Source organism: Podarcis pityusensis (genome assembly GCF_964106645.2).
Source record: "Podarcis pityusensis genome assembly, chromosome: 1".
In the NCBI taxonomy this organism is placed as follows: Eukaryota; Metazoa; Chordata; class Lepidosauria; order Squamata; family Lacertidae; genus Podarcis; species Podarcis pityusensis.
The window spans coordinates 45,720,550-45,746,685 of record NC_138028.1 but is presented as its reverse complement, the minus strand read 5'-3'; the positions used below and the strand labels follow the sequence as shown (position 1 = coordinate 45,746,685).

The 26,136-nt window shown below is 45.5% G+C and overlaps 2 protein-coding genes across 5 annotated transcripts in view; one reads left to right on the top strand and one right to left on the bottom strand.

Moving 5' to 3' along the window:
* HEATR4 (HEAT repeat containing 4) overlaps nucleotides 1-26,136 on the bottom strand; it is a 51,257-nt gene that overhangs the window by 17,796 nt on the left and 7,325 nt on the right. For all 4 annotated transcript variants that reach the window (XM_081021854.1, XM_081021852.1, XM_081021851.1 and 1 more), the window contains 9 exons: nucleotides 24,437-24,640; nucleotides 23,163-23,309; nucleotides 21,405-21,593; nucleotides 20,063-20,223; nucleotides 13,764-13,868; nucleotides 11,990-12,108; nucleotides 10,430-10,610; nucleotides 7,959-8,028; nucleotides 5,588-5,777 (listed from right to left, as the gene is read on the bottom strand). In XM_081021854.1, the coding sequence (XP_080877980.1) occupies nucleotides 5,588-5,777; nucleotides 7,959-8,028; nucleotides 10,430-10,610; nucleotides 11,990-12,108; nucleotides 13,764-13,868; nucleotides 20,063-20,223; nucleotides 21,405-21,593; nucleotides 23,163-23,309; nucleotides 24,437-24,640 (1,366 nt within the window). The remainder of the gene's footprint in view (nucleotides 1-5,587; nucleotides 5,778-7,958; nucleotides 8,029-10,429; nucleotides 10,611-11,989; nucleotides 12,109-13,763; nucleotides 13,869-20,062; nucleotides 20,224-21,404; nucleotides 21,594-23,162; nucleotides 23,310-24,436; nucleotides 24,641-26,136) is intronic.
* LOC308463179 (jerky protein homolog-like) lies at nucleotides 1,281-3,011 on the top strand (the record flags this gene model as incomplete). The annotated part of the gene is made up of 2 exons (XM_080981361.1): nucleotides 1,281-1,527; nucleotides 1,879-3,011. The coding sequence occupies exon 2, from the start codon at nucleotides 1,896-1,898 to the stop codon at nucleotides 3,009-3,011; it is 1,116 nt and encodes a 371-aa protein (XP_080837487.1). The 5' UTR covers nucleotides 1,281-1,527; nucleotides 1,879-1,895.

The following is a 26,136-nucleotide window of genomic DNA, read 5'->3' as shown; positions in this document are numbered from 1 at the left end:
TACAAGGATTTATTGGAAAACAAAACCCCAAGGTGGCTGTCACCGATGGAAGCGAAAGCTCTGAAAAGGCTCAATATGGAGGCCAATTGGCCGAAATATTGGGAAATTTTGGAACAAGATGGAGGTAGACTGAAACTGCAGAGTTTTCAGAAACTAAAAAATAAAGTGCGAGACTGGCTTCATTATTATCAGATAATGGAGGCATATAATTTGGACAAGAAAATTGGCTTCCAGGTGGAAAAATCAAAATTAGAAACAGAACTGTTAGAACCCAAAACTAAGATTTTGTCAAAGATGTATAACTTGCTGTTGAAATGGAATACTCAGGATGAAACGGTGAAATCTGCTATGATTAAATGGGCACAAGATTTTGGACATAACATTATGTTTGCTGACTGGGAACAGTTGTGGACCACAAGTATGACGTTTACGGCATGTAATGCTTTAAGAGAGAATATTATGAAAATGATATACAGATGGTACATGACCCCAGTGAAGCTTGCAAAAATTTATCATTTGCCCGATAACAAATGTTGGAAATGTAAAGAAACTGAAGGTACATTCTTTCACCTTTGGTGGACGTGCCCAAGGATTAAGGCTTTCTGGGAAATGATATATAATGAACTGAAAAAGGTATTTAAATATACCTTCTTGAAGAAACCAGAGGCCTTTCTCCTGGGCATAGTCGGCCAATTGGTGCCAAAGAAGGATAGAGCCTTTTTTATGTATGCCACAACAGCAGCAAGAATACTCATTGCAAAGTATTGGAAGACACAAGCTCTACCCACTCTGGAAGAATGGCAGATGAAGCTGATGGACTATATGGAACTGGCAGAAATGACTGGCAGAATCCGAGACCAGGGAGAAGAGTCGGTGGAAGAAGATTGGAAGAAATTCAAAGACTATCTACAGAATTATTGTAAAATTAATGAATGTTAGAATGATGTTGGATAGAAATTAAGTGGTTTCCAGCTGTAATGCTTTAAGGGATTATGAAAAATGGGTTGTTAATAGGTAAAAATTTAACGTTACTATTTTAAGACTAAAGATTAGGATAAATAAAGAGGGTAAGGATTTGCTGAACCAACAAATTGAACTGAAATACAAAAAAGGGAGGTATGAGGAAGTCCGGGAAACAAGCTAAAGGAAAACAAGCAATGGAAAATCTGTGTGTTTTTAACTATTTTTATTTTGTATTTTTTTTTTCATTTTTATTGTAATACTTTTAAAAAGCTTAATAAATATCTTATAAGAAAAACTCGCAAGACGAAAGAGTTTTTTGGTTTTTTGAGTTGCTTTGCAAGACGAATTTCCCTATGGGCTTGCTTCGCAAGACGAAAACGTCTTGCAAGTTTGTTTCCTTTTTCTTAAAACCGTTAATACCCAGGGTGCATTGCTTGAAGAGGTGCAGTTGCGACTTGACTTCGAGGAGCAACTCATAGCACGCGGTGTGGTAGCCTTTTTTGAGGTTTTTGAAGACTTTGGTGATTTTTGAAGCTTTTCCAAAACTTCTTTTGCAGCCATTTGGTAAGTTAAACTTTAAAAACTTTTTTTGGGGGGGGGGGTTGGATTTTGGGTTGGGGTGTTTGGAATTCAAGGACTTGGTGTTGGGGAGGGGTTTGCAAGAATCTGGAAGCTTGTGTGTTTTATTTCTGCATTTTTATGATTTTTTGTGACCATTGGGGCACTCTGCTGTTGTTAAAAAAAAAAGATTTCTGGGTTTGGATTTCTGTGTGGTGGGTGGCTGGGGGGGTCAGGGAATTGTTGAGAAGGGGTTTTCAAGAATCTGGAAGCTTGTGTGTTTTCTGGGAGGTTTGGTGCTTTTGAATTTTTTGGATGTGAAGCACTGATTTTTTGGGGGGGGGAGGGGTTGCGAAGGTAGGAGCTGTGCTGCCATGGGGCCCAAGAAGACTGCTGCTGCAGAGGCCGGCGAGAGGAAGAAGGAGAAGGTTACGCTGGAAATGAAGAAAGAGATCATCCGGAAGCACGACGGTGGAATGCGTGTGACAGACCTCGCCAGGAAGTACAGGAGGAATCCATCGACCATCGGGACCATCCTGAAGATGAGGGAGAAGATCCTTGCGACTGATGTAGCCAAGGGAGTCACCAGGATCATGAAGAACCGCCCAGCTGTTCTGGAGGAGGTGGAGAAGTTGCTGCTCATCTGGTTAGAAGAGAAGCAGCGTGCAGGGGACACAGTGACTGAGGCCGTCATTTGTGAGAAGGCCAAGGCCTTGCACGCAGACCTCGTCCGGCAACAGCCAGGAACCTCAGGCGAGCCAGAAGTCTTCAAGGCAAGCAGAGGCTGGTTTGACCGGTTCAAGACGAGATCTGGAATCCACAGCGTGGTCAGGCATGGAGAGGCTGCCAGTTCTGTTCCTGCGGCTGAAGACTTTGCAGCGGAGTTCCTGGAGGTTGTGACGATGGAGGGCTACGTTCCACAGCAGGTCTTCTGGCTGGACGGGATCAGCCAGAGAAATTTGAATTGCGCTTGGCGCAGCCTGTGGCCGGACTGTGTGGCACCAAGTGACTCTGATGCACCAGAGTCAACAGTGGTGCAGGACATTGTTTCCTTGGGGAGGACCATGGGCCTGGAGGTCACAGAGGAGGACGTCAGCGAGCTGGTGGAGGAGCACGACCACGAGCTGACCACCCAGGAGCTGGTCGAACTGCAGGCAGAGGCTGCGCAGGAGCAGGCCTCGCTGGAAGAGGAGGAAGCAACTGAGGAACGGCTGTCCTCCAAAGAACTGAGGGACATTTGCCAGAAGTGGAAAGATGTGCAGGTTTTTGCACAGCGGCACCACCCTGACAAGGACCTGACACGTGACCTTGCGAACACTTTTGATACGAGGGTCATGTCGTCTTTCAGGGAGGTGTTGAAAAGGCGGATGAAGCAGCAGACCATGGACAGGTTCTTCAGCAAGAAGCAAAGAGTGGAAGAGGAACCTTCTTCGAGTTGTCCCCCCAGAGTCTTAGAAAATGTATGTACAGTACACTTTGGTGATTTTTAAATGCTTTTCTGTCATGTTTAGAAACTTAAATTATTGTTCCTTCAATTTTTGAAATGCTCTTTACAGTATGTGTGACTTTAAAGAGCGAGCACTTAATAAACTCTTTTTGTACCAAATTTGGCTTGGTTTGGACTTTTTTTGACCATAGGAACGCATTAATTGATTTTCAATGCATTCCTATGGGAAACCGTGCTTCGCAAGACGAAAAATTCGCAAGACGAAAAAACTCGCAGAACGAATTAATTTCGTCTTGCGAGGCACCACTGTACAAGTGTATAGCTAGAAAAGGCCTCCCCTACCGGTCCTTTGGGCTTATCTGAAGCTGGTTCATGCTTCCACTTGCCTCCTTATGTCTGCTGCACCCTCTGCAATCCTTGTGATGCAATACAAGGGGGAGGTGGGTGTAAGAGACACTAAAATCTGTCTTTGCCATGAATATTAGGCAGGTTCGGGAAGATATGGGTATTGGTACCACAGACCTGGAGTGGCACTTGGTCCAGACATGCTGGCAAAGGCCACCAATTGTAACCTTACACTGCATTCTTCTGTACCACCCTGTGATCTGCTTGGCCTGTGCAGAAGTTCATGGGAGAAGGTTATTAGGGTAGGTGGTAAAAATTTTAAACTACTGAAAAAACAGATGTAGCTAGCAATTCTGGTTGGTTGAGGCTTGGAAGGAGCACATGACTATGTAGAAGAGGGGAGTGGGGTGAGGAATGGATCAGGTTTAAGTATAGTACTTCTCAGAAGTAATGTTTATGTTTACAGTGAAAGTTTCAGTCCCATCTAAGGCACTTGAAGGTCACAACTCCAGTTCTCAAGTTAATCATGAAAGTAGGCTTTACTGTTTCTTAAAACTCTGTTTGGATACTTTTTAATAGTCTAGACTATGAGTTTTATCCAGTGCTGTCTGTGCACAAGTGAAACAGACTTCTGCAGCAGAACTTCACATCACACTCCTCCCTGAAGCCTTCCACATGCCCTCAAAATTCTGCACAAGTGGGTTGGGGGTACATCTGATACAAAGTTAGATAGCCATGGGGTGTTTATGAACAAGGTAAAAATCTGCAAGGCCTTGTATCATACCCTGCCAAATATGCCCTCAAAGCTTATTCTGTTTGTGTTACTTAAGAACAGCTAGAGCTTATTCTGGACTGCTAATTCTGAAGCCACTCTAGTGTTAATCTGAGATGTGCTCATTGGAATACCTGTAAGGAAAGAAACAGAATTACAAGCAAAAGCTAAATATTAACTCATGACGGGGTTGCCAGATCATACAGGCCCTGACCCCCTAGCTACATGTTTGGTGTGTGAGAGAAGAGGACCAACTTATAAGTGTAGTTCCTCCATGTAAGGGGGAAATCCTGACTCACTCAGGGGCCACTCTTAAGTGGAGGAGATCTATACAGTGGTACCTCGGGTTACATACGATTCAGGTTACATACGCTTCGGGTTACACACTCCGCTAACCCAGAAATAGTGCTTCAGGTTAGGAACTTTGCTTCAGGATAAGATCAGAAATCGGGCTCCGGCGGCGTGGCAGCAGCAGGAGGCCCCATTAGGTAAAGTGGTGCTTCAGGTTAAGAACAGTTTCAGGTTAAGAACGGACCTCTGGAACGAATTAAGTACTTAACCTGAGGTACCACTGTACACATAACCCGCTGGCCTTTTCCCTTATGGGGTATCCAAGAGCCCATATGAGTCCTTACATAGGTTCCCTGTTGGTAGGAGAAAATAACAGAGGCCAATCAGAGAATATTGAGAAGCAAAGCAGCTATTAAGCCTGATCTTTATTGATCTGTTGCAACAGGGTGCTCCCCTCACTCGCAGGAAAGGAGGAGGACCCACAAAAATGCTGTGCAAGGACTTATAAAGACTTTTGAAATTCCCATCCTGTAGATCAAGACCACCCCCAGAAACATCTACATACATCACAGAAGGGGTGTAACCTAAGACAAACACAGACATATCCTTAAGACGGGGTTTGTGAAGGAAAGACAATGGGGAGGCTTTTCCATTTTGACCTTGCAGAGAAAACATTTGGTCAGTTTAGGAATCAAAATGGTTCCAGGTTGGCCTTCCTGTGCTGATCTATGTATGTGCGGTTATGAACATTACCATAAAATTCCTATCACACCAGTGAAAAACAGAACTTAGTTTCAGGACTTCAGCTTTCTTTCCCCCCTCCCCCAAGCTCAAAGTTCATTATCAGATGCTGTAAATGTGTTCCACAGGAGCATTATCCTGAAGAAGTACAGTGGTACCTCAGGTTAAGTACTTAATTCGTTCCGGAGGTCCGTTCTTAACCTGAAACTGTTCTTAACCTGAAGCACCACTTTACCTAATGGGGCCTCCTGCTGCAGCCACACCGCCAAAGCACGATTTCTGTTCTCATCCTGAAGCAAAGTTCTTAACCTGAAGCACTATTTCTGGGTTAGCGGAGTATGTAACCTGAATCGTATGTAACCTGAGGTACCACTGTAAAGGTATTGCACATCTGCCAAGAAGAACCCAGGAGAAGGAAGTGGTTTTCTAAATACATAAGTTTTTCTCTATTTAGGAAACAAGGGACTTACTCTTTGACCATCTCATTTGGCTCCATAATCATTCTCTCCAGCAAAGTAGCCCGAACTGTTTCATCCTTCATCTTGAGGGTGATGAGACTACGACAGGCTTCCCTTCGCACCCCGGGATCTTCTTCATAATGAAGGGCCCAGAGGAGAAGTTCTTTCAGGTAAGGACTTGCCTCTCCTATCTGACCCAGAGCTGACAGAAAATAAAAGAGTTTCATTTCAACATTTATGCCAGGAAGATGAGGCAATGATCCAAGCACCCCCATCACCTCAAGTTCTACATCCTACACTCTGAAACTAAATGTTACCCTTCTCCCTGAAGTGGAAGGAAGGAATTGCCTTATCGTGGGAATCTGTTTTGTGCTTCAACCTTCCTTGCAGCACAAAACAGATTATACCCAAATCATCTTTTGTAGATGCAGGTATTATTGCTGATCTTACTCATCTCTTTTTTTGGAAATCAAGCCACTGTTGACTTATTAACGCAATGACAGTCCAGGATTGTACTCCTGGACATACCGTTTTTGGCAAAGTGTTAAATTAGAAAGCAGGATGCTGACTCTGATGCTGACTCTTGAGGCATGTAAAAAGTTTGTTGTATCTGCTCACTAAATACCGGTAAGTATGCTAGCTGTTGCGGTATCAGATAGGATGTTAAATATGGCTAGTTATTTTTGCACGCAAACAGCAGCTGTCTCTGGGGCTAATAATTAAACCTTTCCTCCTTTGCTGCGGTTCTGAGGAAAATCCTTTGCCTGAATGTGTTATTTCAGAGGTGGGAAGCCCTTTTTTTTTTTTAAGCAATCTTCCAGGGGGCACGTACCAGTGTTGGGCAGGATAGAGGCAAAAGTGGGTAGATAAATTACCGTATTTTTCGCACCATAGGACGCACCGGACAATAGGACGCACTTTGTTTTAGAGGGGGGAGAACAAGGGAAAAAAAATTCTCCCCCTCTCTGCCCAGCGCCCCTTCAGCGAAGTGGCAGGAGGCGCTGTGCAGAGAGGGGGAGAACTTTCCCCCTCTTGTTTTCCCGCTCTAAAACAAGGTGCCGTTTAAGGTGCGTTCAGGCGGCTACCTTGGAAGCCTGGAGAGCGAGAGGGGTCGGTGTGCACTGACCCCTCTCGCTCTCCAGGCTTCAGGTTCCTTTCGACCTGCTCTTTGGGGCTGGCGGGGGGAAGCCCACCACCAGCCCCAAAGAGCAGGTCAGGGAGCAGCGGAAAGGCGCAGCGGAGAGGCTCCTGCCATAGCCACGCGTCACCTCTCCAGCCGGGAGAGGGTCGCGGGGCTATGGCGTCTTCGCTCCATAGGATGCACACACATTTTCCCTTCATTTTTGAAGGGAAAAAAGTGCGTCCTATAGAGCAAAAAATACGGTAATGTAAATTGCACCTTTATACAGTACACTATTTTCTACAGACACTCTTCTCAATCAGGAGTCACTATCAGAGGTCAAGAACACTTTACAGCCAAGTGAAAACATTCAAGGGGGGTGGGAAAGAAGGCCAGTGCAGGGACTGGCCTGGGAAGAGACAGTGTGTTTGGGAGAGGTTATGCTCTGGGGAGAGTCCCAAGGATTAGACAGAGAGGCTTGGCAAGCCACATTTGGCTGCTGGGTCCAAGGTTCCCGGTTGCTGCACTATTTGCGTTGAGAGGAAATCCCCAATTGATACTAGCAGGAGGCATTTCCTCCCAGTGCAAATACTAGCTTCAGAGAAGGGATTTCCCTCAGGATCACAACAGGGGAGGAAATGGTTACACTCGCCAACCATGACATGTTGTGATTCTGATCATCATATCCCTTCCCTTGCAGCTTTGATTTGCAGTTTTTAAAGTGTACATATTCAATGCAAGGTTGTAATTAATGGCATATCCAGCTTGGCCCCAAGAGAGTGTACCAAGAAGTCTCTGGTTGAAATCACTTAGCAGTTATCTCAAGCGGCTTAAGCAAGAAGCTTTGCTCTCAACATCAGACATATATCTGTAGCATGAGAGATTAAAATATTCACTTATCCTACAGGGCTGTTACAAAGATAACTGGTGACAAACTGGATTTTAGTCCGTGGAAGCAGATACCATAATAATGTGATAGTCCATAAAAGGCCACAGAACTCTTTCCTGTTCTTGTTGCAGCAAAGACAGCTACTTCTCTGGAAACAATATGAGACAATATGAAGCACTAAATGCTTTAAATATGCTATGTAAATGCTAATGTAGGATCATCACTAGTCTTGGGGCTGCTTCAGTCCTGATCCACAACAAAACATCCACAAATGAGGACCAGCATTTTTAGTGGAACTTGAACATCCCCATATCTTTTTACAGGTTGCATCTGCACCTGAGAAGGAAATGATAGGGTCCTAGCCTGTACAATACCTTTGATAGCGAGCGTCTTGATTTTCCAGAGAGGGTCAGTCTGCATTATCTTAAAAAGGCACCTGAGCACCTAAGAACAGCAACAAGAAAAAAGGTATTAGTTGACAGAACCTAGTTTGCATATTGTTTTGAACGGGATGGTTCACACCAAATAAATTACAAGACTGCCCCAATAGGGAATTCCAGACTGTAATATAAATCAGCAGGTAGGCACGATGAGGAACCCACCAAGCCAAACATCGCCCATCAGTTGTGTACTGTAACATTTTTGCAGGGCAGACAGGTAGCTCATTCAATTCCATTGTCTTGAAAAAGCCATCTTTCCATTATGTGCAGTATTTTCTTTTCCTGTCCAAGCCTCATAATAATGAAGGAGAGAAACACAATAGCACATTTCTGCTTTCATTCACCCCATCAGAAAGTGAAGTTTTTAATATTCAATAGGGAATATTTATGCGAAGTTTTTAATATTTAATGTTTTATTGTGTTTTTTTATCTGCTGGAGGCCACGGCAACCCAGTCGGATGGGCAATGTACAAATTATAATCATTATTATTATTCATCACATTCCTTTAACTTTCAGTGGTGCTTAGAAGGTCTTCGCAAACTGTGCCTATAATATTTTTAAAAAATAAAGTATGGGAATGAATTAATAATAAACACAGCTTATATTATTTTATTATTTTTAAGCACAGAAAATACAGTCTATGGCGGGGTGGACTTTCAGAGACAGCTAACAGAAAGTCCACAAACCAGATCAAAGCCCCCAAGCAACTTCAGCTGAATTCACTGGCTCTACCAAAAAATACTTTGGAGATGTAGCAGAAATGTTTCCCTGGGATGAAATGGGATTGAGCTGGGATACGTAGCCTGTGACCCTCCAGATGCTCTTGGAGTACAACGTCCATCACCTCTGATCATTAGCCATGCTGATTGGGACCGACAGGAGATGGAGTCTAACAACATCTGGAGGGCCACAGGTTCTCTGTCTCTGGACAAGGGACTTTAATATAGATCTTGGCCCTAGGACCCCTGACCATTAGGTCCAGTCGTGACCGACTCTGGGGTTGCGGCGCTCATCTCGCTTTATTGGCCGAGGGAGCCGGCGTACAGCTTCCAGGTCATGTGGCCAGCATGACTAAGCCGCTTCTGGTGAACCAGAGCAGCGCATGGAAACACCATTTACCTTCCCACTGGAGCGGTACCTATTTATCTATTTGCACTTTGACGTGCTTTCGAACTGCTAGGTTGGCAGGAGTAGGGACCGAGCAACGGGAGCTCACCCCGTCACGGGGATTCGAACCGCCAACCTTCTGATCAGCAAGTCCTAGGCTCTGTGGTTTAACCCACAGCGCCACCCGCGTCCCTGATCCAGCTCAAATTGCATGTAATGAAGTCTACATCAAAAGGAATAAGAACAGTCCGGTTGAATCAAACCAAAGGCCCATCTAGTCCAGCTTCCTGTACTAACAGTGGTCAACCAGATGCCTATGAAAATCTTGGAAGCATTACCTGAATACAACAGCACTCTCCCCGCTTGCAATTCCCTGCAACTGGTATACAGAGGCACACTGCCTCTGGCACATGTATCGTGGCTAGCAGCCACTGACAGCCTTATTCTCCATGAATTTCTCTAATCCTCTTGGAAAAGCATCCAAGTTGTCGGCCACCATCTTATGGGGGTGGTTTCATAGTTTAACTATGTGTTGCGTGAAGAAGGATCTTGTCTGTCCTGAATCTCCCATTAATTCAGATTCTTTGGAGGGACCCAGGTTCTAGTATTAGAGCAGAGGGAGAATAATTTCTCTTTACCCATTTTCTCCACATCATGCATCCAGGCAGAACCCAGCCTGAAAAAGCATCACAATGTAGATGTAGCTTTATACATCCAGATGCGCATCTGCATTTATACCATATCTACTATGCATGTAGAAGGTTGGTTCTCCCCAAATAATCAGTGAGGAAGATGTATTGTTCCAGCCCTGGACTAGCATCTGAAGAATAAGTCTCTGAAGAAGCCACCCAGGCTGCATTCAAGAAAGGAGCTTATATTTATCTCCACATATAGGGCTTTTGCCAGTCATTTTGCTGGGACTGGCCCAAGAACATTTGGCACCTAAGGCAAACCACAAAATAGCATCCCCCCAGGGAAGAAGGGGTGGGTGAAGATCTACATCAGGAATCAGCGGGAAATAAATGACCACTTTGGGAACAAAGGGTGTGAGAAGACCAGCAGCGCCTCCTATTCACCAAGAGGCTGATGCAAAGGAGGCATGGAGGGGGTGCTGCCAAGGAGGCAGCAGATCTGGCCTTCAAGGAACAGCACCCCAGCTGTCTCTGCCACTGCAGCAGCATCAGAAGGCGATGCATTGTTTGGAGGCTGAATCTGCTGTCCCTACAGATCCCGCCACCTGAGGCAGTCACCTCACCTTGCCTCGTGGGTGCACTGGCCCTACATTTTGAACACTCACCATCTCTTCTTTAATCTGAAGTTCTCCAGCTGCCCAGCAGGCTTCTTTTCGAACTGCTACAAAGTCATCAGTGAAACACTTTAGGAAGCCAGGGAGCAGCCTGGCCGTCATGAATTTCAGCCACCCAATCAATGAAAGAGCTTCCACCCTCATCCGGACATCTCCTCTTTTTAGCTTCTCCCTGAGGGCACAAGTGTGTTCTTAATGAACAATGGCTGAACTCAGTTATTAAGTCTTGGGTGTAAAGACTTCATTTGAAGTGAAGGGCCATTAATTATAACAAGCGTTAATAGAATCAGCAACAGCAAAAACCCCTGTGTTCATGAGCTAGATGTGTTTAGCACAGGCATAGGCAAACACGGCCCTCCAGATGTTTGGGACTACAACTCCTATGATCCCTAGCTAACAGGACCAGTGGTCGGGGATGATGGGAATTGTAGTCCCAAAACATCTGGAGGGCCGAGTTTGCCTATGCCTGGTTTAGCATAAAGAACTGCAAGGGTAATCATTGTGGTGCTGTCCAAATGTTGTTGGACCCATAAGGACCAGACAGCATGGCCAATGGTTAGGGATGATGGGAGTTGTATCTCACCAACACCTGGAGGGCACCACTGTCACTCCCTTGCTGGAGAAATCCTCTTCGGAGGAGGACCTGGAGCTCCCCAAGGCAAATGGAGCAGCAGGTTGTGTCAATTAACAGTCAGACAGAGCCAAAACTTTCAGGGGTCACAGCCCTCCAACAACCTCCTCAGGACACAGGAGGCCCCTGCACAGAATCAGAGGCAGAGGCTGATCAGCCACTGAGTCTGGGGGAATGCAGGTGGCCACGGGTGCAGGCTCAGTCAGACTGCTGCCCTCCTCAAGAGAAAATGGATGCTCCTCATTAACAGACGAACTCTTTAGGCAGCCTTGATGGCCTGCAGCTGCACTCTGGGTTCCAAAGTAAATGCACCAGTGTAATTGCACCAGTTGCCTGATTTGAGTCCAGGCCCCAGTGTCTTGACCTTGGACTGATTCTGGATTTTGCCTCTCATGTTGCCCCTGTGCATTGCTTTCAGACAATCAGACCAGTTCACATTATGGAGCAGAGGATCAATCAAGCTTTAGTTTTGTGCATTTAAAAGCATAACAAGAATTGTTATTAACTTTATCCTATTTTGTCATTACTTAAGAGCATACTAAGGGTACAAATCCTGTAAATGACTTAGGCCAGCTAAGTGGCCTTAGGAAGCAGTATATATGATGCTCTGCTGGCAGAGATGGAGCTATGTCAATAGAATGATACTTACCCTGAAGGAACTACCTCCAGTACGTTGGCTGAAAACTCTTGCCAGGATATCTGTGGCACTGGGCACAAATGTGACTATAGGATTGCTCTGCCCATCAGTGAAGATGATGTTTCTAACATGCATATGGATCTCTATGCGTCTCATTTCAAATGCCATCAGACATTATTGAGGTCCTCTGTTTCCAATGCACTGCCTATCTGCATTTCAGAATTTTGCAGAGGAAATGTTTTGCTAGTGACTGAGATGTCTTACCACATTGCACGGCTCTCACCTGAGTTGATCATGGACTTCTTTCCCAAGTTCCAAATGCCCCAAAGCCTTGGCAGCTGCCTGGCGTACATCAAACTTCCAATCTGTCCACATGAGCTGGACAATTTTGTTTTTTAGGTCCTACATAGAAGAACTAAGAGTAACTTTAGGCAACAGATAAACTGACGCTGAAGAAGACAAAGATGAAGATGATCATTAAAAAGCATTTATATACGGCTTAATATTTTTAAAAATGCTAAGCAGTGTACAACATAAAGACAACAAGCAATGTCACTGAAACAGAATGCAACATAAAACCAGTAAAACAGTAGTATAAGAGTGTCCAGGCATTGGTTTGAAACAGCCACACCCTCTCCTGATTGAGATGTAACAGAAACAGAGCCCCAAATCTCCCCATAACACAACTGGCAGGAAGCCGGTCCATAGTTTCCCAATGCTGCTCTCTGAAAGCAGCCCTGTAGGAGCAGAACTGCTGCAACACAACCTTGCTTCACAAGGCATCATTTTAAAAGAGTACAACTGTTTCTGATGTCAGCATCTTTGTGCGGAGCAATGTAGAAAGCCTGAACACCTGGAAAAGTCTAGGAATCAAGGAAGCTTCATCGCTGGGTAGCCCTTTGGGAAGGAATGGATATTTTTTGGCAGGCCTAGGATTTCTGCCGGCTGTAGAAACCTTAACCTGTGCATCCCAACCCCAGTGCTCATATATAGAGCTGTGGTCCTACATAATGCAGGCTTGGATTCCAAGGTAAGTTAATTTAAGAAGCTCATAAAAGGAAAGCCTCCCATTCCCTCTGTCTCTCTGAGACGCCTGAACCCTCCAAAAAGCCTACTCTGGGGGGCCAGTGGCCTCCTAGGCAATGTGGGTTGGGATGCAGTGGGCTGCTGGTGGACAAGGGGATCTTCCAAAATCAGACTTGGATCATAAAATAAGAAGAAGAAGAAGAAGAAGAAGAAGAGTTTGGATTTGATATCCCGCCTTTCACTCCCTTTAAGGAGTCTCAAAGCGGCTAACATTCTCCTTTCCCTTCCTCCCCCACAACAAACACTCTGTGAGGTGAGTGGGGCTGAGAGACTTCAAAGAAGTGTGACTGGCCCAAGGTCACCCAGCAGCTGCAGGTGGAGGAGCGGAGACGCGAACCCGGTTCTCCAGATTACGTGACTACCGCTCTTAACCACTACACCACACTGGCTTAAATAACTTAAGAAAATCCGCAGAAGGAAAGTTTTGTGATTCCCTCCCTTCTCCTTTTATCCCCAGGATACACCTGAGCCCAAGCCTCTGCTGTTTTGGAGGGCCTCCTGAGTCTCAGGTGAGGCTTTTCAGGGAACACACAGGGCTGGGTAGCGAGGAGGCAAGAGGAAACTTTCCTTCCATGAGCTTCCTTCAGCTGATTTAGTTTAGGATTCAAACCAAAGAATTTTCTGTCTATATATTCACATCTCAGTCTTTACACATTGTTTCACCACCAGTGCCATTTAGGAGCAATTTTAAATAAATCAGATTTTTTTTTTTACGCTTAACGGTGGCATCACCACTGCAACAATTCCCCCTCCCTTAATTACTATGAGTATGTTGGTGCATGTCACAAATGAAGAGATCAGTGAAACATGTTTTTCCCTCACTCTGAACTGCCAAACAATGGAATCTCTAGTAAGCTTGAATCACGTCAGAAGGAATATTTGAATCTGCTAGTGCTTCGGTCATGAAAATGGCTCTACCAATATTCTCTTATGGATGTTATAGTATGTTAGGTTCGTGAGGCATAACTTACTTGGCTGACGCTCCCAGGAATACGTGAAAATGTTTTACAGGCCAAAACCCGATGCTTCCATTGGTAGCTGTTCAATTCGGATGCCAGTAAGCAATGAACCAAGCCCTGGAAGATTAAACCAATCAGTGGAAAGCCTGAACGCACTGAAGTATAGAAGAGGGACAGAGAGGCTTGCCAATATTTTAAGGAGAAGAGTTAGGACCACCGATGACCATTTTTGCAGCTGACTGCGAGATAACAATGTGTACTGTTTGTTGTGACGTAGGGTTTGTGATTTCAGCTCTCTTGATATAACATGCTGGAGACAGTTCTCTAGTAACACTTCTTTATTTAAGCAACAAGACTAAAGACTGGGGAGAGGAAGGCTACATTTATAGGGACAGGGAACTAGCAAGAAAGGATACATTTTGGAGGGAACAATATCAGGCAATCACAGTCCTGCCTTTTGGAGGGAACCAATAAGACAGAGGATCCAAATACAGCAGCTTAAATGAACCAATAGTAGCTGTACCCTCTGGAACCAAAAGGCAGTTACTTTACCCTAATGCAAATACAGACAATAATAATACAGATATAAAATCCTTTGACTCAATACACAACACCCCTCCCCCCCTAGTGAGCACAGCAGACGTAATCTCTCAGGTACTGTGGGGTCCTACAACTTCTACTTGATCTCCTGACAACAGGTGTTGCAGGTTCCGGATTGGGTGTTACCTGTGGTAGAGGGGCTGCTCTAGGGGTTTCGTCAGGAACAGATGGAGTCCCAGACATCTCAGGGTCCCCTATCTGTACCTCGTCATCGTGAGGACTAGCAGACCCTGGTTCATTTGTTAAAGCCCCTGGTGACTGCACCTCTGGGCCATTTTCACTCTGGTCTTGCAGCTCTGCGTCGTTAGCCAGGGATGAATTATCTGGCTCCTCCCTGCTGAGCGCCCGGCGCCTCAGCTGATCTATATGTCTCTTCCACACTTGCCCATTTTCCAAGGTCACATAATAGGACACAGGTCCACTAGCCCGGGTGACCACACCAGCCACCCACCGCGAACCTCGTGAATAGTTCCTCACCCAGACCAGATCTTCAGGGGCGAGATACCTTGTTGTGTCAGTCTCAGCCTGGGGGGTTGCTCTTGAATTACGGTTTGGCATTTTATCCGGGTGGACATAATCCAGCACCGTTACCAGTCTCCTACCCAAGAGCAGCTCAGCTGGCGACTTGCCCGTCGCGGTACACGGCGTCGCATGCTGCAAAAATAACATTCGCGCGATGCGAGCTGACCAGTTACCCTCCATTAAGCGCGCAATGGATTCTTTGGCTGTTCTTACCATGCGCTCAGCCTGCCCATTGGAGGATGGGTGAAAGGGCGCGGATGTGACCCCTCTTATGAAGTTATCAGCCAAGAATGCCCTGAATTCTTGGGATACAAAAGCTGCCCCATTATCTGATACAATGGTCTCAGGTAACCCGTGGGTTGCAAACAGCTGCCTCAACACCTTGATTACGGCAGCTGATGCCATGCTAGGGACCATCGCCACTTCTAACCATTTGGAATATGCATCGACGATAACCAAAAAGACCTTCCCCTGGAATGGCCCAGCAAAATCTAAGTGCAGCCGGCTCCAGGGAGATCTGGACTGCTCCCACCAGTGGACTGGTGCTCTGGCCACTTCTGGCCGTACCTCTTGGCATGCCTTGCATGTTCGTACCCATTGTTCTATGTTCTGGTCCATTCCAGGCCACCACACATAACATCGGGCTAGCGACTTCATCCTGACCATTCCCGGGTGTCCCATGTGAAGCGTCTCAAGAACCCTGTTTCTCAGTGGTGCTGGGATGATCACCCTATCTCCCCACAGGAGACAACCCTTATGCATGGACAACTCGTGCTGCCTAGTCGCATAAGGCCTGAATTTGTCTTCATGCGGACCACCTGGCCACCCCCTCCCCACCCAAGTGAGCACACGGGAGAGAACAGCATCTTTCCTCGTTTTCTCAGCTATATCAGTAGCCGTTACAGGAGCCCCCGGAAGTGTTTCCAGCATCATTATGTGCTCCGCTGGAGCAGGATCCTCAGTGCTCCCGCCAGGAAGGGGCAATCGACTCAGCGCATCAGCGTGGCACAACCGTTTCCCCGGCACATGGGTCAAGGTGTACTGGAACCCGTTCAGGAATATAGACCAACGTAACATTCTGGGGGAGAGAATTTGTGGCGTTTGTTTGTTCGGGTTGAACAACCCTAACAGTGGCTTGTGGTCCGTTTCAATGTAGAAATGGCGACCGTACACATAATCATGGAACTTTTTGATTCCTGCCACAATTGCAAGCGCCTCTTTGTCAATTTGAGCATAGTTGCGCTCCGTGGGCGACAACGTACGGGAATAGAAAGAGATGGGCTTTTCCGACCCATCCGGTTCCCTATGACTTAGCACCGCCCCCAGGCCGTATTGAGAGGCATCACATGCCAGGACCAGAGGCTTTGACTCGTCATAATGAGCAAGGACGCTCCTGCTACTCAGCATTCCTCGCAAGGAGTCAAAAGCCTTCTGCTGCCCCTGCCCCCATCGCCACACATTCTTTTTCTGCAACAGTCTATGTAATGGTTCAGCTACCGAAGCTTTCTGGGGTAAGAATGAATGATAAAAGTTAATAAGTCCCAGGAATGACTGCAACTCCGTCTTGTTCTGTGGTCGTGGCGCCTCGATGATGGCCTTAATCTTCGCATCTGTGGGGTGGATGCCTGATGCATCAATTTTAAACCCCAAGAAATCCACAGTTGGCACCCCAAAACTGCATTTTTCCTTTTTCAGTTGCAACCCCACCTCCTTGAACTTGAGCAACACTGCACGAACACGCGCAACCAGTTCCTGTGGGTCTTTTCCAGCAATCAAAACATCATCAAAAAATGGCAAGACCCCCGGCAGACCTCTTAACAGGCGTTCCATGAGCCCTTGAAAAATCCCTGGGGCCACACAAACTCCAAATTGTAATCTGTTAACTCTGAACGCCCCTTTATGTGTGACAATAGTCTGTGCTTCCGCTGATTGTGGGGTTACTGGCAGCTGTTGGTAAGCTTGTGCCAGGTCAATTTTGGCGAACACCTTGCCCCCAGCCAGTTTAGCCAACAGATGTGATACGACTGGAATGGGGTATGAGTTTCCCCTGAGTGCCTTATTGATAGTGCATTTGTAATCTGCACAGATCCTGACTTCCCCATTTGCTTTAAGGGGCGTGACGATTGGAGTCTCCCACTTAGCAGAGTCCACGGGTGAGAGAACTCCCTGCTTGACCAATTTATCCAGCTCTGCTTCGATCTTGGGTTGCAGTGCAAATGGCACTCGCCTTGGTTTGAGTCGGATTGGGGCCACCCCAGGGTCCAACTCGAAGTCAACTGGGGGCCCTTTATAACAACCCAGTTTTCCATTAAAGAGACCAGCAAATTCTTTGCATAATGCCTCGCTCATCTCAGGGCAGGTTTGGATTGAATTAAGCCCTGATATACTCAGTCCCAGGGCGGGGAACCAGTCAGTGCCCAGGAGACTGGGGCGACTGCCCTTCGCAATCACCAGTTTGAGTACAGCCTGTTTGTCCCGGAACTGTACTCTCACGGCACACATTCCCATAACATGGATGCGGCCCGCTGAGTATGACTGCAAGGTTGCCGGGAAGGGCTCCAGAGGGGGCAACTTACCCCTGGGGAAGAATGCCCTCGCGGTCTGGTCCGACACGATAGTGAATCCAGATCCGGAGTCCACCTCCATGTCGCACTGCTGACCCTCAATCTTCACCTTGATGTGTGCCTTGCCTTGCGCTGGGAACTGCACGACCCTCCCGTTGATCTCCGTTACGTAGTGGCAGTCCTTTAGAAAATGGGTTGCTGTGGGCGGTCTGCGATGCTCCGGTCTAGGTGCTCCTGTCGCTCCCAACGCCGCCGATCTACACACCCTGGCGATGTGACCTGTCTTCCCGCACGTCTGGCACATAGCATCCCGGAAACGACAACTCTTCCGCTCATGGTTTCCGCCACAACCTGGGCACCTGCCTCGGTGATCTTTGTGCACTGTGCAGGCCTGACGCACTGACTCGACCCCACGGACTGGGCTCTGGCTCGGAGTAGCCTCTAGCTCGTCCATGGCATGCGCAACTTCTATCTGTGGCTTAGGGGCCTTGCGACTGGCATCAAGCTCCTCTCTTTCATAATTCTCCGTGGCGGTGGCCTCCTTCAAGGCTGAAGCAAGGGTAACCTCTTCTTTAGCCACGATGCGTCTTCTGGCTTTCTTGCTGCTCAGACCACCGATAAACCGATCCAGGAGAGTCTCTTCCAGATTTTGGAAGTCGCAGTGCTGAGCGAGCTTCCGCAGTTCAGCCAGAAATGCAGATACAGGCTCCCCAGCATGCTGCTGCCTCTTATGAAACGCCATCCGCCGGGCCATCTTGGTCTCAGTAGGCGCCAAGTGGCTTGTTAGGCAGGCAAGAATATCTTTGAGAGATGTCTCACTTAGCTTCGCTGGAGCAAGCAATGCCTTGGCCAGCTTGAAGGTCTCAGGCCCACAGTAGCTCAGGAATGTGGCCCTTCTTTTGCTGGCATCGGTGATCCCTTGAGCCTCTGCGAAGAACTCGAAGCGTTCGACGTAGTCTTCCCACGTGTGGGGCTCTGATGGCTGGAAGGGCTCCAATACCCTTGGACTCTCCATTGTCCTGTGGCAGGGTCGTCTTCTCAGCTGGCCAGTGAGTCTTGTTCTTAGCTGCAATCCGGACTCTGAGGCAGGGCTGCGTTTAACCGCTCCTCAGCATTCCGGATCCCATCCTCGTCGCCAGTTGTTGTGACGTGGGGTTTGTGATTTCAGCTCTCTTGATATAACATGCTGGAGACAGTTCTCTAGTAACACTTCTTTATTTAAGCAACAAGACTAAAGACTGGGGAGAGGAAGGCTACATTTACAGGGACAGGGAACTAGCAAGAAAGGATACATTTTGGAGGGAACAATATCAGGCAATCACAGTCCTGCCTTTTGGAGGGAACCAATAAGACAGAGGATCCAAATACAGCAGCTTAAATGAACCAATAGTAGCTGTACCCTCTGGAACCAAAAGGCAGTTACTTTACCCTAATGCAAATACAGACAATAATAATACAGATATAAAATCCTTTGACTCAATACACAACACCGTTTTTAACACTTGATTGGGAGCCGCCCAGAGTGGCTGGGGAAACTCAGCCAGATGGGCGGGATATAAATAATAAATTATTATTATTATTATATGATAACTTCAAAGCATGCTGTTTGCTTTGAGGAACTGGTACTAATTGACCTGATTGACTCTACAGCTGAAACTCTTAGTGTGGCTTGTTATGAAACAAATAATAAACCATAGTAACAAATACTATCAACAAAGCAGACAACAATTTCAGCATTGTAAAACACATACATCCTTAAGGCCTGGGCAAATAAACATGTTTTCACCTGGCACTGAGTATAAAACAAATATGGCACCAGCAAACCTCTCTGAAGGATGCCACAACTGAAAGCCACCATCTCTGATCAACATCTACCTTTCTTCAGATGATGTGGGGAACTCAGAGCAAGGCCTCGGAGGTTGATCTTAATATCCAGACAATTACAAATACACCATCAGTTTCTGTGCTTTCTTTCATTACAAGAAAAGAGACTGCTGCTGTAACTTCACCACTCAGGGAAAAGGGGTGAGCTATCCCTGTTTGTGATAGTATATAACAAACAAATGTCCTGCTGGAACCATTTTTTTAAATATACATATATATTAATGTTAAATTAGGAATTTCCCATTCAGATTTTAACCACACACACACACACACACACACACTTTAAAAAGAAAACACAGTGTGAAGCCATTGTCCATGGCATTGTGATAATCTGGACTGGAATACTGCAAATAACCAGAGTCATCTGACTAATCTACTTGGAATCCAGGGAGAAATAATGCCATAGTTCACAAGATTATCATTAATCCCAATGGAAAAATCTGTTGAGTACAGCAACTGGCCTGGCCACTTATTCAGACAGAAAGCAAAATAATTTTTGATGTGAATGTTCCCTGTGGGATTCTGTGCAAGGAAGCTGAACCTGCCCCTTGGGCCCAAGTCCACCAAAGTGGAACAAGTCTCATGCCTGTCTTTTCTGCAACATGCATGCCTTGTGCTACAAAGAGTGTCCAGTATCTGTATTCAACAGTGGGGGGGGCAAGCCTGAGTAAAATAAATATCAGCAGGCCACAATGGTTGTGTGTTTACAGCTTGTTCTTTCACCTGAGCCTTGGTACTTACTGTTTGTCGGCTGAGTCGAGATAATAAAAGACAAGCCTGGTCTTCTGTGGCATCATCCTTCTGCTCAAAAATTTGAGTCAGGATCCTTTTCACTACATGGAAACTTATATTGCCTTCCATTGCCAGGGCTTGAGCTGCAGTCCAACTGTCTGTACTATTACCTAATAGCAAAAGAATTACTAGTATATAATATGACGCTCTATAAAAAAGACTCTCATTCCAGCTTGGTCTAATGCAGTGGCGGGAAGCTTGGAACTTTCCAGATCTCACTGAACTACAGCTCCCATCATCCCTAGGGGCTGGTCATGCTGACTAGAGCCAGTGGGAGTTGGAGTCCAATAAGATCTGAAGGGCCACAGGTTAGCCATCCCAGATCAGATGCAAGAACACATAAAACTTTTAGTTTAATACACACACCACTTTTAATTATTAGAGTGTTTGCAGTCTAAGAAAGTGATTGGTAAGCACAGCAGGATTGTTGAAAAAGTTACACTTTTTAGGAGGAGGCGGCATTCTGCCAGGAACCACTGTGGGGCTGGTGTACTGAGCCTGATTATCCTCTTCCAAAGCAACTACTCTATTCCAAACTTATAAATGGTAAGCATAATGCTGGTGGTCAACAAAAGAGGTTCAAAGACTCTCTCAAAGCAAATATATATATAAAAAAATGTAGTATAAACACCAACAACTGGGAAACACTGGCCTGTGAGCGCTCTAAGTGAAGAACAGCCTTTACCAAAGGTGTCATGGGTTTTGAAGATGCTTGAACTCAGGATGAAAGGTAGAAATGCGCTCTAAGAGGAAGGCACGTTTGGCAAACCCTCACCATGATCAACTCCCACCCGGAAACCTATGTCCCCACTGTGGAAGGACGTGTGGGTCCAGAATTGGCCTCCACAGTCACTTACGGACTCACTTTTAAAACCGTGTATATGGAAGACAATCTTACTTGACTACGAGTGATTGCCAAAGAAGAAGAAGAAGGTATACTGAGACACTCCACAGTGGCCCCATCAAAGGCCAGCAGAGCCAGTCTGGGCTGTGCAGAGGGACACTTCTGCCTCAACCAAACGCCTTCTAGCCCGGCAGATCAGGGCTTTGTATTGCAGCTTTAGCTGTGACTGACAGTGCAATCTTATACGTGTATACTCAGAAGTAAGCCCCATTGAGTTCCCAGGCACATGCATGTAGATTTATAGCCTAACTATAGGTGGATTTGGGCCCTAGTCTGACTTCTTTTTGAATATTCTTTGTCAGAGAAAATGTTTTCATGGCTTTGGAGATGCTTGATATCCACAAAACAGTTCCTATATGGAAGGAAGAGGAAAGTTATTTTGCTAACCATTTATCAGAGCATCCTTCATGATGGACCGTGCCACTGGATTCCACTCCCCCATGGCGTAGAAGCCCACAGCAGCAGCCATTCTCACATGAGCATCCTTATCAAACAATGTATTTCTAAGCAAAGGCTGTATTTTCTTTGGTATATCTTCAACTTCTAAATTCTTGCCACCAGTTTCTATCCCTATTACTGAAAGAAAGAGCAGAACATTCACATGTAAATATTTTTGCCTTCCTATGCAGAAATTATGCCAGCTTTTAAAAATAAGATGTTTCTTTTATTGATGGTCAGTAAGCACTCATTTTATAAATATGCTCACTATGAAAACTGTACAATGGTACCTCGGGTTACAGACACTTCAGGTTACAGACTCCGCTAACCCAGAAATAGTACCTCGGCCAACATAGTTCTGTAACCTGAAGCGTATGTAACCCGAGGTACCACTGTACTAAAAATCCAGGAATCTAAATGGCTAGATTGGTATACTTTGTCTGATACCCTTCCTGGTAGAGATGGATCATAAAATCATGCTGATAGCAGTTAACTAGAAATAGCTGGAACTTTTGCCCTTTGGACCTTCTGTCTTTCACATTGTTCGTTCATTCTTTGCTAATCCTTAGCTTCCAAAGTGCGCACAATTGGAGTGGGTGGAGTGAGGGAAGCGGAAAAAGGAATGGTGACATTCAAAACAGTGCAATATGTTGGCCCAGAATTGGAAAACAGATGTAATACCTACTATTATTGAATGGCAGGTTAAAATGATGAATTACGCAGAATTGGCCAAATTATCAGGGAAAATACGAGACCAGGACGAACAGAAGTTTTATGAAAGTTGGAGTAAATATTTGGTGTATATAAGAGATAATTGTAAAACCTTAAAGACACTGGCAGGGTTAGACTAACTCTAACAGCATATGGTCAACCGGATAAACAAACAATACGCGATGTAAGAAAATGTACGATACTTACCGAAGGGGTGGAGGGAAGTCTGAAGCTCGGCAGAGCCAAAGATATATGTGAGATTTATTTGTATAATGAATGTATGTTTAATGAAAATCAATAAAAAAATTATTTTTAAAAACAAAACAAAAACAGAAATGGTACCTCGGGTTAAGAACTTTGCTGCAGGATGAGAACAGAAATCGTGCGGTGGCGCGGTGGCGGCAGGAGACCCCATTAGCTAAAGTGGTGCTTCAGGTTAAGAACAGTTTCAGGTTAAGAATGGACCTCCAGAACAAATTAAGTTCTTAACCTGAGGTACCATTGCATGGCACTCTCAAGACCCTGTCCTCTGATGATTTCAGAAAGGTTCTCAAGTATTCATTCCAAAAAAAGCCTTCCCATTCTGACAGAAGAAGGCATAACTGCTGAGGAACATGGGGGGGGGGGGAATTCTATGATTTGGCCAAGAACCCAAAGTAAAAGACAGTGCTTTTCACCCTACAACGTTGGCACCTAGTCATTCAGACAATATGTTCCAAATATTTGGAGCAGTGTGATTAGTTGGTTTCAACTGTACAATCCTAATAGTGCAATCATATACATCTTTACTGGAAAGTAAGTCTCACTGTGTTAAATTAAGCATTCTCCTTAATTTGGGTAGGATGACACCCTAGCTGTTTTGTCTATAAACCAGAGGTACTTGGATCCATGATAGTCTGTATTCCAGTCCTAAACAGTTGTGCCACCTTACCAGCCTGCTATACCAGAAAAACCACAACAAAAGTTACAACAGTTTCCAGTAGAAGCTGCTTATACCTGACTCATCACTTGCATCGTGGACTTCATGGGGCCGCTCAAGCACAGCAGTTGCGCAGGTAAGTATAGCATTGACCCGATTTTGAATGTGCACATCTGCCAAGTCTCTGATTAATCCTTCTATAGTTGCTGAATGCCATCGTGGACCTGAGCATTGAGAAGAAAAATGTCACACGGCAGCTGTGGAGCAGGAGAAAAAGAAACAGCCTCCCCCCAGGGGGAGCTGAGGACATTTGACAGATCATAATTGGGGGAATATGTCACATAAAAAAACCTGCATTTACTTGCATGGAGTTTTCTTTTTAATATATGGTGTAATGTGAAAGAGAGAGTGAATCTTTGATTTTGGCTGGCTTCCCTAGGGCCCAGGGGAGCAAACCTGGATCTTAGAGGAGCTAAACTTAACAATCACCAAACAATTATTGAAATATACCCCACGACATTGCTTTTTGATGGAAGATTCACATTTGGAACACTAACTTGGAACACTAATTTGGAACACCATGGGAGACTCATATTTGGAATACTAACTCATTAAAAACTCAAAGATTGCTGTGCCATAAATCCGATCAAAAGAAGGAGAGTTGGCATGTACGGAGAGAGTTGGGAGAGAGCCCAGAGCCTGAAAGATAAAATACTGAAATGAAAGATAGGGCCACTGAGAGGACTATGCTGAAAATCAATTGAAGGAAAACAACACAGAATAAACTGCCTCCTGCATGTTAATAGAAATATAGATTTGTTGGACATGATAGAGAGTCATGCACCAGGACTGTGAAGATAAAACAATGAAAATAAAAAAATCCTTCCAGTAGCAATGATAATTTTTTTTTTTTTTTTTTGACTATGGCAGACCAACACGGCTACCTATCTGTAAATAAAACAATGAGTTAAGATAGGACTTATTAAACTGGGGGGAAACAAGAGAGATGAATGCAGGAATAACTAAAAGAGATTTTCTCCAGACATCCAGAACATGGGAAGTCCCCTTGAAATTTTTAAATTTGGAATGTATAACTGGCTTTAATGTTTGTTTTATGAAGTAGCAAGATTTGATCTGATTTACAAATATTTACAAAAAAGAGGGAAGAAAAATGTCACAATAAAACCCATAGGTGTGACTATCCATTGCAAATATGTGAGTTTGCAAGCTTTTATCAGCTGATCTAATGAAACACGTTAGTTATGTCATCTAACAACTATTGGCCATAGCAATGATAATCAATAGGAAAACAGTCGTTATTTTAATGGCCTATAGACGATAAAATGCTCACCATATTTCCAAGCAGCCTTCCACTGTTCCAGCATAGTCTTACGGATACAGATTTCCTCAGACACATCCAGATCAGTCTCTCCATACAAATATCTTCTCTCTCTCTTAGCTGGTTCAAGGGATTCGGTTTCGCTCCCTTTGGTGAAGTGTTCGATGACAGAGGGAAGCGCTGCCCAATGGATGGCTCCCTTCTGTACCCTATGAACTGAACCAGCAGTGTTTCAGTGGAAATTGGTTAGTAGCAATCCATACTAACCCTTGCCAACAATGACATGAATGGACACAGAAAGAAAAACTGGAACAGGGTTAAACACCAAGACTATTTCAACCTTGAAAATACTACCAGCTCACATGTGGAGATTTGCAGCACTAGCTTATAAAATAATTGAGAAAGATGGCTGATGGCCCAACAATAAATTAATTCAAGTAAGTCAAACCAGACCAATCAATTAAGGATTTTTATTATTAGGAAAATTCATTCGCTTTGTGAAATCAATTAAGGTTTTTTAAAAAAAACAGCCAGGCTCTCTTTCAATCCTATTTAGTATAGGGAAAGTAAAGCAGAAGGAACAATAATTGGCTTTGTAAGGAACTAGAGCTCCCCAAAAGTCCTGTTCCTGCAGAGGAGACAGGACCACAACCAGAGGCGGATTTAGGGGAGTGTGACCAGTTTGGTTGTACTGGGCAAGGAGCCTCAGGAGCACCACAGGAGGCTACGGAAGGTGAGGGGTGGGGCGTGCCGAATTTTGCCATCACACAGGGCATGCTGAAATTTGAGACCCCAAGGCCCACCACTGCCATCATAATAATAAAATAATAATAATAATTTATTATTTATACCCCGCCCATCTGGCTGGGTCCCCCCAGCCACTCTGGGCAGCTTCCAACAAAACACTAAAATACAATAACCTATTAAAAGCTTCCCTAAACAGGGAAGGCCTTTAGATGCCTTCTAAAAGTTTGGTGGTTATTTTTCTCTTTGACATCTGGTGGGAGGGCGTTCCACAGGGCGGGCGCCACTACCGAGAAGGCCCTCTGCCTGGTTCCCTGTAACCTGGCTTCTCGCAGCGAGGGAACCACCAGAAGGCCCTTGGCGCTGGACTTCAGTGTCCAGGCAGAACGATGGAGGTGGAGGGGATAACTGAGGGGAGGGGAGCTTCCCACTGAAAGGTAGAAGAATGCAGTATAAAGATTAACATGGCCCTCCCTGTGTAGAGAGCAGGAGGAGTGATCCATCTCAGAAAACACTGAATAGGCGGAGGTGTACCTTGGCTCCCTTGTGCCCTTAGCAAGGAGCTGTATCAACACCTCCAAAGTCAGGAGAGACCATAGACCAGAAACTCAAAAAGTTTGCTTTTCATTGCCTTTCACACACCGTTGGTGACTTCCTCTGTGGCCATCAGGGTCCACCTGCTCTGCTCCACCTCCCCTCCTTTTCCCTCCGTCCGTCTGTCTGCCTCCCCCCCCCTTCCCATGCTGCTTTCCTTCCTAGTCACCCAAAGACAGAGTGGAGAGGCACGACAAGGAATCCTGCATTGCTGTATGTAAGTCTCTTGACATGTCTCTTATCCTAAAGCCCTAGAAGTGATCACTCTGGTATTCTGTGCCTCTTTCTTTGGAATCCCTACAGATGGATGCTTCAGTGCATCAGTCAATTCTTTGTCCCAGTCTGTACTTGGACCCGTGGGATGGAACAAGTAC